At 35.6% G+C, this 16,149-nt stretch overlaps 1 protein-coding gene across 6 annotated transcripts in view; it reads left to right on the top strand.

Moving 5' to 3' along the window:
• PLSCR2 (phospholipid scramblase 2) overlaps positions 1-16,149 on the top strand; it is an 81,412-nt gene that overhangs the window by 29,436 nt on the left and 35,827 nt on the right. For 2 of the 6 annotated variants that reach the window (XM_055110593.2, XM_055110594.3), the window contains exons 2-6: positions 2,572-2,731; positions 6,473-6,708; positions 8,104-8,146; positions 11,092-11,312; positions 12,393-12,554. In XM_055110593.2, the coding sequence (XP_054966568.1) occupies positions 2,725-2,731; positions 6,473-6,708; positions 8,104-8,146; positions 11,092-11,312; positions 12,393-12,554 (669 nt within the window). In that variant the 5' untranslated portion in view covers positions 2,572-2,724. Of the gene's footprint in view, positions 1-2,407; positions 4,723-6,472; positions 6,709-8,103; positions 8,147-11,091; positions 11,313-12,392; positions 12,555-16,149 lie in introns of those variants that run through there. The other 4 variants (XM_063602969.1, XM_034957567.3, XR_008624902.1 and 1 more) reach the window with 2 other exon arrangements.

Below are 16,149 nucleotides of genomic sequence, written 5' to 3'. Positions count from 1 at the left end.
TTACTACTACAATTTCAGTTGGGTCTAGTTGATATATTATCTACATTTTAATTCAAGGTTTAATATAAAATTCTATAGGCCAGGTGTGGTGGTCCACACCTGTAATCCCAGCGCTTTGGGAGGCTGAGGTGGGCAGATAACGAGACCAGGAGTTTGACACCAGCCTGGCCAACATGGGAAAATCCCGTTTCTACTAAGAATACAAAAATTACCCAGGTGTGGGGGCATATGCCTGTAATCTCAGCTATGCTGGTGGCTGAGGCACGAGAATTGCTTGAACCTAGGAGGCAGAGGTTGCAGTGAGCTGAGATCATGCCACTGGCCTTCAGCCTGGGCAACAGAGCAAGACTCTGTCTCAATAAAACCAAAAGACTAACAAACAAACAAAACTGTAAAAGGCTATCTTACATTGGTTCTAAGCATATGTGTTTTGTTTTCTTGAGCCTAGATGCTGAAGTGGATTTTTATAGTAAAACTCCCGGTTACAAGGTGCTTTGCATTAATAACTGGCCTCAGTCACCCTACTTCAATCTCATACCTCACAGATATGGTGTGCTTTGTACTCAAAGGCTCACCATCTTCTTGCCCCACACATGTGTAAAAATGCATCTGTGCTTGCTCTGCTTTACTTTGACTGAAACCACAATTCAAGGGATGAAATGTTTGTCTTCTTAGATGGTAACCAAATCTTTTAAGTGCATAAAATTTACATATCATGTAACTGAATGATGTGAAAGCTATTTAATTTGTGAGTTACCTCAATAAATGTTGCCTTCTCCCTGGGCTATTCACAGTTCCCCTCTGGCATAGCATAATGTCTCATTCTTACTTATTGGTAGGAAGTTAGGCACCTAGAATTCTTGTGATTGTTTTCAGAATGGTAGAGTTTTCCTAAAATAATTCAGAACCTATGTCTCTGCTTGGGGCTTGAGAAGAATATGAACTGTTTTACATTGTGATTTTTTTTTTTTTTTTTTTTTTTTTTTTTGTGGAGGGTGAGTGTGGCGGGAGAGAGTTGTTCTTAGGCATAACTAGGTTTAGGTTATTAATCTGAATTTATTTGTTAATTGTCTATGTTGCAGGCATAGTAATTTTAGGATCTTCCAGAATTAAGTATGATTTCCCTGTGAGTTCCAGGTTTTACTTTAGTTATGTTTGAAAGCAGTAAAACAAAAAATTTTCAGGACCTTAAGAAATGGGTCAAAAGGCTTTAGCTGTGTCAAAAGATAAATTACAACAAATTTAAAGTGTAATTAGCTTATATTAGGAATTCATGAATATGACAGCATCTTATCTAAAAATAGAGAGATGCTACATGCGGCATTGCAGAATAGTCAGTTTTTATAAGGTACCTTGAGCAGGAATGAGGAAATAGCATAATACAAAAAGTGGATTAGTTAACGGTAGATTAGTTCAGGTTACTCTCTTTATAAGGACTAAAGTAGTGGGAACTTCTTTATTATGCAGGCTAAAACTGGCCTGTTTGGAGTCTGGGCTTTCATTTCTCTCCTGATTTCTTGGAAGGTCAAATAAACAACTTAGTTTCAGTTTGGTAATGTGGAACTTTAGCATTAGTTACTCCATTTTGATTTGATCTGTTGAAGCCTAGTGCAGGAGCTCAAACCAAATGGATGTCCTCCTATACAGCTGTTAATATTTAACAACTGTAATACAAATTATGAAGTCAGAACTGGAAATCCTCTGTGCTATTTCTCCCTCTCCCTGAGTGCAGAAGTTTATAATTATCAAATAGTCCAGAGCAGCAATGAAGACATGATTTCTGATAGAATTACTTTAAAAGAGATGTACTAATGTGTATATAGTATATGCTGCCTCAATTTACTCCAAATTTATCACTTAACAGAGAGTTAGAAAGAAGTGTGTAGTAATCAGATTGTAACTTGAAGTTCTGTGTTTGTTTTGGAGTAACTATAATTCAAATGGTATAATATATAATATGACTTTATTACAAACTTTTGCTTTGTTTTAGTACAGCATAAAAATATGATTTTCTCTTTCTCTGAAGTTATTTCTAGAATTTACTTTTTAGTAAGAGTGGTGGAAGCAATGATTTAAAGTTATCATGTTAGATTAACTAGCTAATTTAGTCAGAACACAGCCCAATCATTTCCTAAACTGAGTCATGTTATTTCTTGGAATAGACTCATCATATTAGTCAGAATTCTCTAAAGAAACAGAGCAGTAGGATGGAGACATATATATATATATATGAAGAGATGTATTATAAGAAATTGGCTCATGCAATTTTGTATGCTGAAAAGTCCCACCACATTAGAAGTCTGTAAACTGGAGACCAGGAAAACTAGTGGTCTACCCTAGTTAGTCTAGTTACCCTAGTTAGTCTACCCTAGTTAGACATGTTTACTAGCTTATTGTTCACCTTATAGATTAACTGCAGAAAAATGTAAGTTTTAATATTTCTACTCTTCTGACTTGATGAGGTCCACAGCATTGATTTCTGACCAGTTAATGCAAACTGGATTCCGATTGTTCTAAGAAAATCCAGGAAATTAAATCAGTAACACAAATACATCTTTTGATTTATTTCAGGGCCAAATAAACCCACTTGGAATTATTCAACCTTTGCTGAACTTCTTGAGTAGATGTAACTAAGAGGTGACTATAATTGGAGAATTCTTAAGAGTTTCACTATATTATGAAAATGTGTGCTTAAAGTTGGTAATCATAAAAAATAATTTTGAAATGGCAGGTAAGGAGGTGGTTTCTTCTTGAGAATTCTAGATTTTAGTTGAGGATGTGGAGGGATCAGTTGACTTATTTACCACTTAGGATTGCACAGTAGGAGGAGTTGGTAAAAGGGAAGCCAACACCGGAGTGGGCCTGAGAAGTAGGAGGGCAGTTTGTATTAGCGTGCATGGGTCCAAGATAAAAATTTTGGGTAATGGAGTTTTTGCCTGATGTGTTCATTGTAATTAACAGCCATGAAAAGCACTGGGATCTACAGTAGATGGAGAAAACAGTGACTGGATAGCAGTGGGAAAGACTAGGATGGGGTCAAGGCAACAGAAGGCAGAATTACTGAGTAGAATATTTGCTGTCATTTATGTTTCTGTAGAAATACCAAGTATAGGCAGGGCGCGGTGGCTCACACCTGTAATCCCAGAACTCTGGGAGGCCGACGCGGGCAGATCACGAGGTCAGGAGATCAAGAACATCCTGGCTAACACGGACAAAAAAAATTAGCCGGGCGTGGTGGCGGGTGCCTGCAGTCCCAGCTACTCCGGAGTCCGAGACAGGAGAATGGCGTGAATCCGGGAGGCAGAGCTTGCAGTGAGCCCAGATCTCGCCACTGCACTACGACAGAGCGAGACTCCGTCTCAAAAAAGAAAAAAAAGAAATACCAAGTACAAAGTTTCACTTGGTGGTCAGGATGCTATGGCTGTGACAACTCCTGAGAGTGGGTTCTCTGATAAAAAATAAATAAATAAATACATCTCTTAATGAACAGAGTAGTGTCAGAACTTCCCAAATTTGCTGGTCAGGATTGGCATGACAGGTCCACAGGACCTGAAATTTTCCGAGATAATTGCAGTAGTGTGATCTGATAATTAACCTTTCTTGCTCTTTAGCTGAACCATTCCTGGAGCCCAAGCCCAGAGGCTTGGAAATGAACCACACACTTCATTTAGATTGTGCAGGTTGTGAAGGCTGAAGTTTTAGCTCAATTACCCTTTGGGGTCTTAGCTCACAGCATTTCTTCATGGCTTTCCTCCTGATTAGACCCTCTTCCTAAAGGCTTTTAGAAAGTGTTCACCATCGGCCGAGCGCAGTGACTCACGACTATAATCCCAGCACTTTGGGAGGCCGCGGTGGGCAGATCACGAGGTCAGGAGTTCAAGACCAGCCTGGCCAACATGGTGAAACCCCGTCTCTACTAAAAAATACAAAAATTAGCTGGGTATGGTGGCGTGTGCCTGTAATCCCAGCTACTCGGGAGGCTGAGGCACGAGAATCGCTTGAACGCAGGAGGCAGAGGTTGCAGGGAGCCAAGATCATGCCACTACACTCCAGCTTGGTGACAGAGCGAGACTCCATCTCCAAAAAAAAAAAAAAAAGAAAAGAAAAGAAAAAGAAAAAAGAAAGTGTTCATCGTCGTGGGCTGACCAACAATTTCTAAATTCCCACCAAGGCCACATGCAGCGGTTTATGCCTGTAATCCCAAGACTTTGGGAGGGCGAGACAGGAGGATCACTTGAGTCCAGGAGTTTGAGACCAGCCTGGGCAACATAATGAGACCTTGTCTCCATAGAAAATAATAATAAATTCTACTGTGAAAACAGGAAGGGGAATGAGGTCAAGCCCAAAGGATTTAAATGGCCAGATAAGGCTCTACTAGATGAATAAAGAGAAATATCCCATGAATGTGACTGTATTGTTTTAGAATATCTTGTTCCAACAGTTGTATTGGACCTACAAATGTATAGACAGCATATTAATATCAGGTCTTTTTCAGAACTATTTCAATCCATGAACAATAAAAGTAACTTACTAAGTGTTTAATTTCCTCCCTATAATACTAAATGTGTTGTTGACTTGTTCTTTGTCATTTTTTTTTAGCTTATGAAAGGATATTATTTGTAGTTGTGTTTTCCCTTGTAAATTCCAGTACTGGGCACTCCTGAAAACTTCGCAAGATATATATGAGATCGTGGAACTCACTCTTCTGCTTAAATTCCTCCAGTAATTATCAATGACACCTGGGATAAAATCCAAACTCCTTACTAAGGGTCTCCCTAGATGGACTTCTTCCTATTGCTTTGGTGACAGCCATGCATACTCCTCCTTTCTTATGACTCTCCTCTCTCAAGAACATGCTAAATTCCTTACAAAGTCAGCGTTTTTACATTTGCTTTTCCTTCCTCCTATAGCATTTCTCGGTAGATCGTCACGTAAAATTTTCCCCTTCTCATCTTTTCGATTTCAACATAAATTATATCCATCTAAAGTAACTTCCTTATCCTCTGTCCTTTCTCCCATGTTTTCCCCATCATACCAATATGAAGTCTTTTATAAAAAATTATTTTATTTCTTCCAGAAGTTAACTGTAAGCTCATTGACAGCATATTGACTTTTTGATAGCTGTATCCCCTGATTCCACAACAGTGCCAATCACGAGTCATCTATATTCATTAATCGTAGGAGGAATAAATTATAAAAGCTATATTTACAGTGCATTAGTACTAGGTTAAATCTGTTTGCTAACCCTTATTTTTTATTAGTATATGAGCCTGTCACCAGTGTTCCACTTAAATGTATTGCCTATTCTAAGTATTATATTTTATGTGGCATTAATTATTTATTTAAAATATTGAGGAACATAGTCCCTTGAAATTATTTTTCATTCCTATGGAATCACTACACTGTGGACTATACAAATAAGCTTATGAAGCATCATTGCAATGTACATTTACGTGTAATATAAAGATTATACTTATTAAATTTCTTCCTCTATTCTGCTACTTTAGAATTTTTCATCTGTTAAATATTTTGCTTTTCTTTCTCAAACTCTGTTGATTTTTTCCCTTCTGTTTTGTTTAATTTTCTCAAATTATGTGTTCTAAAGATCTAAGAGTGACAAATTGTGAAATTTAATTTTGTAACCGCAATATCATAATTGATGTTTTAAGAACAATATCAAGGGAAACAGGAGAGGAACACGCTGTAGATTAAAACTCCTTGTAACCCATTGGCCCAGACAAGCATCTGAAAAGTACTAGGAGGGACGACATGATTTTACATCTATATTAGGGTTTCTCAACACTGTAGTATTTTGGGGTGGATAATTATTTGTTTTCAGGAGGATGTTCTGGGCATTTTAGGATGTTTAGCGGCATCCCTGGCTTCTATCAACCAGCTGACAATATCAGTCTGTCCTCCAGTTGCGACAACTAAAAATGGATCCAAACCTTGACAGATACCCCTTCAGGGGTCAACCCCATCTCCCCATTGACTTCTATACATATAGGATATGTCATTTGTTATAATTCCACAATTAAAATTTTTCACAGGGTGCTTTTGGCTCTGGGAATGATGACACATAGCCATTATTTTTGGCTTTTTTTTTTTTTTCCCAATTTCATCTCTCTTTTCCATGAAGGCATGCCACAATCTTCATATAGATCACTTTAGATCATGGTGGATTTACTTTCACTTTCACAGGTATAAAAGCATATTTTCTATCTGAGTTTTACATAGTAAAGGTAAAGCTCTAGGCCGACTCTATTCACAGTGAACCACCCTCAAAATAGAAGTGAATGTGAAACCACGGATATTTCATTAAAACATATCTGAAGATAAAAACATACCTCAAGCTTCACAGATATAGGACTTCTGAGCTGAGAGGTCAGTTTGTAGATAACTGGGGTTGTTCTAAAAAGGATTGATGACTTTTCTGGGCAGCTACAAATTATTTTACTTGCTCCTATTTCAGGACCTCCTGGACATATTGTCTACCCTAAGCACCAGGCTGGACACATTGGGAAACAGGCTGGCCAACTGGGCTCCCAGGCCTTCTACCCAGGACGTCAGCATGACTACCTAGTCCCACCTGCTGGCACAGCTGGCATTCCTGTTCAAAATCAGCCAGGTAGACCTGCAGGGGTACCATGGATGCCAGCACCACCACCACCATTAAACTGTCCGCCAGGATTGGAATACTTAAGTCAGGTAATTTCAAATACGTAAAATACTCAGAAAAAAAAAAAAACTCTCTGGTTTATGAACCATAGTAATTATGGTTAAGTGATATTTATTTACTGCTTATTAATTAAAGTCAGAAATGGTAAACAGCACATTCTGTTAACAAATCACTAGTTCTTTTGGGTTCGATTCATTGTTAAATCAAAATATGAATGTCACAGGTGATTGTTTTCTATGATCTTTTATATAATGTGATAATAGTCCAAAGTAAACATTTATTAGGCACTATTTTCTAGGTTTTGTTCTAAGCATAATACATGTATTACCTCACTTAATCTTTACAGAATCCCTATGATGTGTAAGCGTTGTAATCATCACTACCCTACACAAGAGGAAACTGAGGTCCAGAGCAGTTATATAAATTACCAAGGATTAAAAACCTAATGAACTGGGGGTACACTGTTCATCACCAGTCAGGGGCTGGTACCCTGATTCTGGATTCTGCGCTTTTTAATTCCAATACTGAATAATTTTCTTGACATTTAAAAGACATGTAAAGTTTAGAGTTGAGTTTTAGTAAGCAGTACCAAAAATGACTTAATATTTTTGTGTGGGATTTGACTCATTTTTTCTTACAATTAGTAAAATTACATTTTTATGATGCTTTTTTTCTTTGGAAGACCCAATTTTACAAATGTCGCCAATAAGGAAAAAAAATGTCCTGGATTTTGCTGTACTACATGATAGTTTACCTCAGCAAAGTGAGGTTTAATGTTTGTTTTGTCTTAGAGATCAGATTGGTAAAATAGGAATATAAAGTTTTATATCTCCAATCTATAAACAAATATTTCTATGATAGTCAATGAGTTTTCAGTAAATGAATTATCTCTCTTGTACTCTTTATAATAACTTAATTTTCCACAATGCACTTGCACAGTGAATATTATAAGAATGTTTAGTAGTTCATATTTCTCCAAGAAATGCCCTACAGTTTTTTTAATCAGTCTCAAAAATATATAGAAGAAATTATCACTTACTACAAAATGATTATATGAAGTAGATGTAAAATGAATAACTGAGACTTACAGTAAAAGCTTATTTAAATCAATAAAAAAGTCTTTATATGTTTAAGCCTCATTTAGGAAGAACATTGTTTTCTAACTTTTATAGGGATTCCACTATATTAGTTTATTTTACCTAAATTTACAACTATAATAGTGAATGCTTTCAATAAACATACAGCATTTTTAATTAAAAATATGTTAACTTTAGTTTTACAGTAAAAGGTAGCAAACTTATTAAAATTTGATATTGATAAATGTCGATAACTGATTATATGCAGTATTAAATAAAAACATGAATAGTAATTAGTTCTCTATAAAATATTTGACATACAACTTCATTTTCTTTTTACTATAATAGATAGATATGATACTAATTCATCAGCAAATTGAACTTCTGGAAGGTATGTATTAATTGTATTGTTCATAGTTCTAAAAAGAGAAGAAGTTTATGCAAATAAAGATACATCAAAAACTATAAATATAGCATTTCGAGTGATGTGGGACGGTAAAACTGACTATTTACGAATGTCTGTCTTTACAATAATGAAATCAGTAGTCTATTTCTGAACATCAGAAGTGAAATGGTAAAATACAGTTGGCCCTTCCTATCCGTGGGTTCTACCTGTGTGAATTCAATCAATCATGGATCAAAAACATATTTTTAGAAATTGTACCTGTACCGAGCATTTGCAGACTTCTTTTTCCTTGTCACTATTTCCTAAGCAATACAATGTAACAACTCTTTACATAGCATTTACCTTGTGTTTGTGTATTATAAGTAATCTAGAGATGATTTAAATAATACGGGAGGAGGTTCATAAGTTCTATACAAACACCACGCCATTTTATATCAGGGACTTGAGTAGCCTAGGATTTTGGTATTCACAGGAGGTCCTAGAACCAATCTCCTACGAATACTGTGGGATGACTGCACTATTATGATAAGCATCTGTCCTAATGTTATAAACTCTAATGTAGAAGGAATACAGCCAAGACTTACTTTTGCTCTCTTTTGCAAATAACATTAAGGGATTCACTCACTTTACCTGACTTCTACCACTTCAGCTCTTTTCTCTCCAATTTGTGATCACCTTTAGAATGGCACAGAGCCACATCCAATATTTTAGTTACCTTAGTACATTTCCAAGTGAGTAAACTTTTTGAATTTGGATGGGAGTGTTTTGGAAAATTGCTGTTCCTGCCCACAGTTTCTCTTGGGAGTTCAGATGAACCCAGTAGAATCTTTGTTCCACGTGCTGTAGATTACTAGCCAGGGTGCAGGGGCACTGCAGTGTTGGAGGATGCTGACCAGCAGGCCTCCAGCCTGGCTTCTTAGAAGAGCACTCCTGCTCCTGCTGAATGTTCCTGATGCCACCAGTTATGTTCTTGGGTCCAGTGCTTCCTAGGTGCAAGAATAAATTTAGTAAGCCTCTAGATGCTTCAGAACAGCTGCCGGGGGAATGAGAGCCTAGGTAGAGTTATGAATCACAGCGTCTTCCTTCTGATATAATAAAGTTACTTCTTCTATTTATTATAAAAACTGCTGGTTTTTAGAATATATCTGTTATAATAAATTCATTTTTGCATACTGCAGTTTCTTTAACTGGTTGAAATTATAACTTGAATTGTACAAGCAGAGTAATGAATTTCATTAACATATACAATTGTTACCTATTACATTTAAACTGCTTTTAAAGTATGTGATTAGATATTTATAATGTTCTCGGTTTTTTGTAGTTTCGCTAAATTATGTTTGCTCTGGAAAGGAGCACTTTGTTCTGTAATAATTTGTATTCTGAATTATTTTAAATGTTTTATTTTATGGAATATATAATTAAGATTATAAAATCCAAAAGGCCAGACACTATACATTATACAACATTATATTTATATTTTTTAGATTTATAAGCTTTACATATATTTGCACAATATATGTGCTTCATTGAAAAATACAAAGTTCCACATTTACCAGTTTTTAGTTTTTTAAAAAAGACATTTTTAATTTTCTTTTCTTTTTTCTCAAATTGAAAGTCTATATTGTTTGCTAACATCGAGGCATATAAAAAGATGATTACTCAGTTTATTTTTAGCACCTGAGACTATGACAAATACTTATACCTTACCACGACTGAAAAGTTAATAGATGCTAAAAATATAATTGTTGCAATCTTTTGTCTCCATTTTTCAAGTAACTTGAAGGAAACTTCAAGATTTTGTAACCCCATTGATGTCATTTTATAGATAAACAGCTTAAGATTTTCGCAAGTAAGTTACATAATTAAACAATTAGTTGGATAATAGATGACCACAGATGAATCAATTTTTTTAAATTCGATTTTAAATTTTTTCACAAACTTTTGTCTATGGCAGATGTTGAGGTCAAGTGCAGTTCCTATATAGGCAGAGTCCAGGCCTTGTTTGAGTCCCACCGTAGACTCTTAAGGAAGTTTATGGTAATAGGACTTGTGAGGAACATTTCTGTATGATGTCCTTCTGTGGATAGTGGGACAATTCATTGCTCCTTCATGGCTTTAAACAAGGAGAGGTTTCCAATGTGTGGTTCAATATGGAAGTCCTTGGTAAGATACCATGTGAGCATCAGCATTTTGCATTCCTCTGTTTCCCTCATGAAGAGGTTAGCCTATCTAAGGTGCAGAGCTCACTTAGGATGCTCGTGGTCTAGATATTCTGAGTTGAAGCCCTGATTGCCAAGCACCTTCCCCATTTGTTTAATATTCATCTCTTACTTTCAAATTACTGCTGAGCTAAATAAGGGTGCCCTGAGTCCGATGTGATCTTCTAATTTCCTTCCATTTTTGCCTCTCACTTTTTATGCATGTGCCTTGAGAGTTAGCCCTCTTACTGCCTTTCATCAAACAGTGCAAACAAAGAAGACATAAGCATGACTTACAAAAGGAAATCTTAAACCAATTGATTTAATATCGTATTTTTTGCAATCATCCTATATTCCTCTCCATAATATATGAAAACTATACCAAATAAATGGACATTTTATCCATACACCTAGCACCACTGTGCTTACTGGCAGCATTGCCCCAACCCTCAGCAGCAAAGTCTCTCTTCTCACAGGAGCCTATGGGATTAGGAAAATATGACCTGCTTTGTTTTCCATATCTCACATAAGGAATCAATTTCTCCATGCATTAATAGCCTAACTTCCTCTTTTTCCTTTGCCTTTTTCCTCTGCCTGATCAACTCTAAATACCATTCCTTTTTGTTCTTTCTATGATACTTGGAGCATCATCTAAAACTAGCTAGATATAATATCTTAAGATAGGTTCAATCATTTTAACATAAAGGCAACTGATTTTATTTTCATTTTTAGTTCTTTTCAGTTTTGAAAGTAGTAACGTGTATGAAATCAAGAACAGCTTTGGGCAGAGGATTTATTTTGCAGCAGAAGATACTAATTTCTGTATCCGAAATTGCTGTGGGCGGTCTAGACCTTTTACCTTGAGGATTACTGATAATGTGGGTCGAGAAGTCATAACTCTGGAAAGACCACTAAGATGTAACTGTTGTTGTTGCCCCTGCTGCCTTCAGGAGGTATGTGAGCAATTACTAGAGCTTTTCATAAAGTAGTTCAGCAAGGATTTCCACCCTTTTATTGAATCTGTATAATCAAATGAGATTTAAATGAATATGGCTCCATGAGCTATATGTTTGGGCTTCCAAATCAATTGTATAAGAAGGAAGGCAAGTAAACAACAGGGAATAGTTAGCCTCGTGTCCCGCAGCAGTCTGCCTCATGGGGTTGAGCAACTGCTCAGAAATGAGAGTTCTTGATATTAAAGGAAAGATCAGATAGGGCACCTTTTTCAAATCATTTTTTAGAGATGACTGTAAGAGGCATGGTCGAAATCAGCAGAGTTGCACCATTGAAAATATCCTAAAATAGCATTCTAGGATCATGGGGACAAAAGAATGAAGGAAAGAACAGATGTATTCATCTCATAATTTTGGCCAACCTAGTAAAGGACAAACCTAGAACAAAGTCTTGTCTCCTTTGTTTTTCATTTCTCCTTTTCAAAATAAAAACTTACATATCTATGTCATCTGCAAAAGGGATATCCTAAATGGGAGTATCTTCAGCTCTGTAGAGACCAGATGTCTCTGTTTCATATTGCATGGCAACCTACTCCTAGAGAATATGATTTCAGAGAAGACACTAGGGTTCAGAGATGTTTTAGGAAAGTTGGCCTTTTCCAGGATCCCATTGGCCCAACACCATATCTGCCTGGGTAACTTAGTCTTCCATACAGATTGCTGTGAGAACATCATACAGATAGACATAAAGGCATAGAGTTAAAGTCTAATACTGCACTTATTTTGAGAGGATAACTGAAGTTATTTATAATGAATTGCTTTGTTTTCCATGCCATTTAGGTTAGGTATAATTATATATTTGTAAGAATATCTGAGGAAAAACTGACAGTTTGATGGGAAATGCTCTGTAATTTGAATAGCACATTAAAATACGTTACCTTATTCAATCTTTAAAAAAAAGTCCTAGGAAGTCCTCACTTACAATGTCTGGCACTTAGGAAATGCTCAGTAAATTAGAGCTATTATTAGATATTTTTATTATGATGATTTATTACGTTCACACATATTTTACTTTTGTAGATAGAAATCCAAGCTCCTCCTGGTGTACCAGTAGGTTATGTTACTCAGACCTGGCACCCATGTCTAACAAAGTTTACAATTAAAAATCAGAAAAGAGAGGATGTACTAAAAATTAGTGGTCCATGTATCGTGTGCAGCTGTATTGCGGGTGTTGATTTTGAGGTAAGAGATGTCATAATGTTTATAGGATTTGCTTTTTTAATATAAGAAGAATATAATTTTGCAGAATATTATGAATGCCTTAAATTAGTATTGTGTACTGATGTCTCAATAGCAAGATAATATTCCCATATATTTAACTTTGGTCAGAGTGGAGGTTATTACTGACTAAAGGTCAATATTGATAATGATAAATGGATAAAAGAGAAGCAGAGCTCTGTAGTCAAATAAAAATAAGCACATCATCTAACACTTAAACATGTTGGGTTCTGTGTGGTGACACTATATATTATCCATTATAAAGAAAACTTTAACCTCGTCATCTGATTGCCAAAGCATATGGATCCTTCCTTAATCTAAAATATAGGCTGCCAGTGCTCCAGGCCATGTCCAGAAGTTCTGACATCTTTGAGTTCCTACAGAAAGCCCAATTTGGCAAAGATGGTTTTGAGAAAATCAGTGTAATATGTATTACCCAATTATACTTCTCTGTGGTCTCTTCTTTAACCCTGTATTAAATTAGGTCATTGGAAACCACCATATGTCTCTATATTTAATTCCTGCAGAAATTTCATTACAGCAGTTCTCCAACAGATAGCCTAGCCGTATAATCAAATCATTTAGTTGCAAATGTTTAACCATCAGAAGGTTTTGTAACTTAATCTTGATTTCCTGATTCTCTTGGAAAATCAGAAAATTTAGTAAACTGGGCCAACAATTCCACAAAATGAGGAATAAAAATCCTAAAGTTGAGTAGGGCTACCTCACTTATGATAAAATGTGGGAACTCTGACAGTGTCCCCACATCTTCCTAAGGTTTAGCACTATCCAGTTTCATTCTGTTGCATCCTTCCTTCTCTAATAATATGATTTTTAATTTCTCTATTAGAATTTGGTTATATAAAAATGAATGCTTCCCGTTTTCAACTTTATAATCTGATGACAGAGATGGGAAATTCTAAGAAAACACATGTGTTGTAAAGACTTTTAAAATGCTCTTATAAAGGGATACATATATGTATATAAAATATATTATTATATATGTGTATATAAAATATATTATTATATATGTGTATATAAAATATATGATAATATGCATTGGATATATACATATGTGTGTGGGTGTATATGAGTGTGTGGGTATGTGAGTGTGTAATATGTATGTATAGGAACTTTATGTAGGGATATGTATAATAATAGTTTTCTTTTCATGCCCATAAAAATCCAGACAAGTGAAAGATTATTTCTCCTTCTAGGAATGATATTAATAAAAGTCTAATTGGAATATAATTTATTCCTAAGAAATGAGTAAATCACTAAAAAATTGTGAAACATTCTTAATACTAAAAATTTAGATTTCATTCAGTAGCTCTTCAATTCTCTCTGTCTGCAGACACCAGATTCTAAGAGTAACTAATAGTCATACGATTAGAGAATGCAGGAAAATAATGCATGTAGCAAATTTTATACAAATGCTGAGTTTGAATTTAAAAATACCTTTTCAGTAACCATTCATAAGTTATATGTTTTGAATTATATAGTGCTCCTCTAGTATCTTACACATTATTTTAATATATTCTTTTGATGTTTACCTAGGTTCTATGTGCTAGTGGCCTATTTGCATTTTTTGCATTTATATTTACACTGCAAATAAATATTTAGTTTTTTAGACTATCTTTACCAATTATTAGTATTAAATTTACAGATTTATAAATTTCATGCTAATATAATACACTACAATTCTTTTTTTTTTACTCATACTTCTGATACCAAATGTGTGGATATTTTTTCCCCATGTCAACCAATTCTCCTTCTCTACAGACATCAACTGGGTTCCCTACAACTCAGTTCAATTCTGACACTCACTCACCTGTAGTTAATGCAGACACCACAGTTTAAGGTCTCAGTCCCACAAAACTGTTCCCTATTTCAAATTCCAACCACAAATGCAAGACCTCCTGTACGTCTAACCAACTGGCTATAAAGCAGGATTCACACAACCTCCTCCATGGGTTTGACAATTTGTTAAAACTATTTACAAAATTTAGGAACATATTTTATTTATGTTTACTGATTTATTATAAATGATACAGATGGATAGCCAGATGAAGAGGTTAGTAGAATGAATTCTGGAAGAGTTCTGAGCAAAGGGGGATCTGTCCCTGTGGAACTGGGGTAAGCCACCTTCATGGCAAGTGAGTTCACCAATCCAGAAAGCCTTTGAACCTGTTGTTTAGAGTTCTTAGGAAGTTGCATTATGTAGGCATGACTGATTTAAACCATTGGCTATTGGTGAATAACTCAAACTCTGTCCTTACTCTCATCTCCGGAGGATGGGGACAGGACTGAATGATTCAATCCTCTAAGCATTGCTTGGTTTTTCTGGTGTCCAGCCTGATACTGAAGCTATCAGGCACCCCAACCACCAACCACCAGTCATCTTAGTATATAAAAGATTTATTGCTTAGAAGAGTCTAAGGATTTTGAAGCTGCGTGCCAGCAATCTGGGACAAAGACCAAATATTAAAACAAGACTCTCCTATTACCCCTATCACTTAGAAAGTTATGAGCATTTTAGAAATTCTGTGTCAGGAAGCAGGGATAAAAACTTAATTGTAGGCCGGGCACGGTGGCTTATGTAATCCCAGCACTTTGGGAGGCCGAGGCGGGCGGATCACCCGAAGTCAGGATTTCGAGACCAGCCTGGCCAACATGGTGAAACCCCGTCTCTACTAAAAATACAAAAATTAGCCAGGCATGGTGGCAGGCGCCTGTAATCCCAGCTACTTGGGAAGCTAAGGCAAGAGAATCCCTTGAACCCGGGAACAGGAGGTTGCAGTGAGCGGAGATCGCACCATTGCACTCCAGCCTGGGGGACAAGAGCAAGACTTTGTCTCAAAAAAAAAAAAAAAAGAAAAAAAGAAAACTTAATATATACTTCTTATGATGTTGTAAATACCAATGTATTATTTCCAGAGGTTGAAGTAATTTTACCATATTTTTTTGTTTTGTTTTTAAAATGTTATACAGAATTTAGCTAAAATTATCTATACTTTATAAATTTTTTTCATAAAAATTATCTAGACTTTATAATGATCTGTATATGCACGTCATTATTTATATTTCTGATCCTCCATTAAAATTTTATTTTCTACTTCTTGCATAAATTTGGTGAATTTTTTAATTTCTTGCTATAGCCATCAAAATGGAGAAATATGTTAAGTCTAGTAGTAGGTTTATGGTAGCTAGTAAGTTACCTTCAGCATTTTTTATTTTGTAAATATTTCAAAATTTGAATGATTTTTAAAATAAAAATATAAAGTTCTCATTAATAGTCTCAAATGCTTAGATGATATATGTTCACTCTTGATATGTAGCAGCAGAGGCTACCTAGATGATGCTTTTCTAGTAGCTATTTACCTGAGACCAAGAGTCAGAGCAAACCACTTACCCATATGTAAGATCACTGCCCATGTTACAGCTGCTAATATTCCATTGGTCAAACAAGCCACAAGGCAAAGCCTAATTATGAAGAAATAGGAAAATGCTTCAGACTACAATGGGAGGAAAAATGAAATGAATATTTGATGAAGAGTAA

Source organism: Pan paniscus, chromosome 2 (assembly GCF_029289425.2).
Source record: "Pan paniscus chromosome 2, NHGRI_mPanPan1-v2.0_pri, whole genome shotgun sequence".
Lineage (NCBI taxonomy): Eukaryota > Metazoa > Chordata > Mammalia > Primates > Hominidae > Pan > Pan paniscus.
The sequence above is the reverse complement of the archived record's forward strand: the minus strand, read 5'-3'. Positions and strand labels throughout refer to the sequence as shown.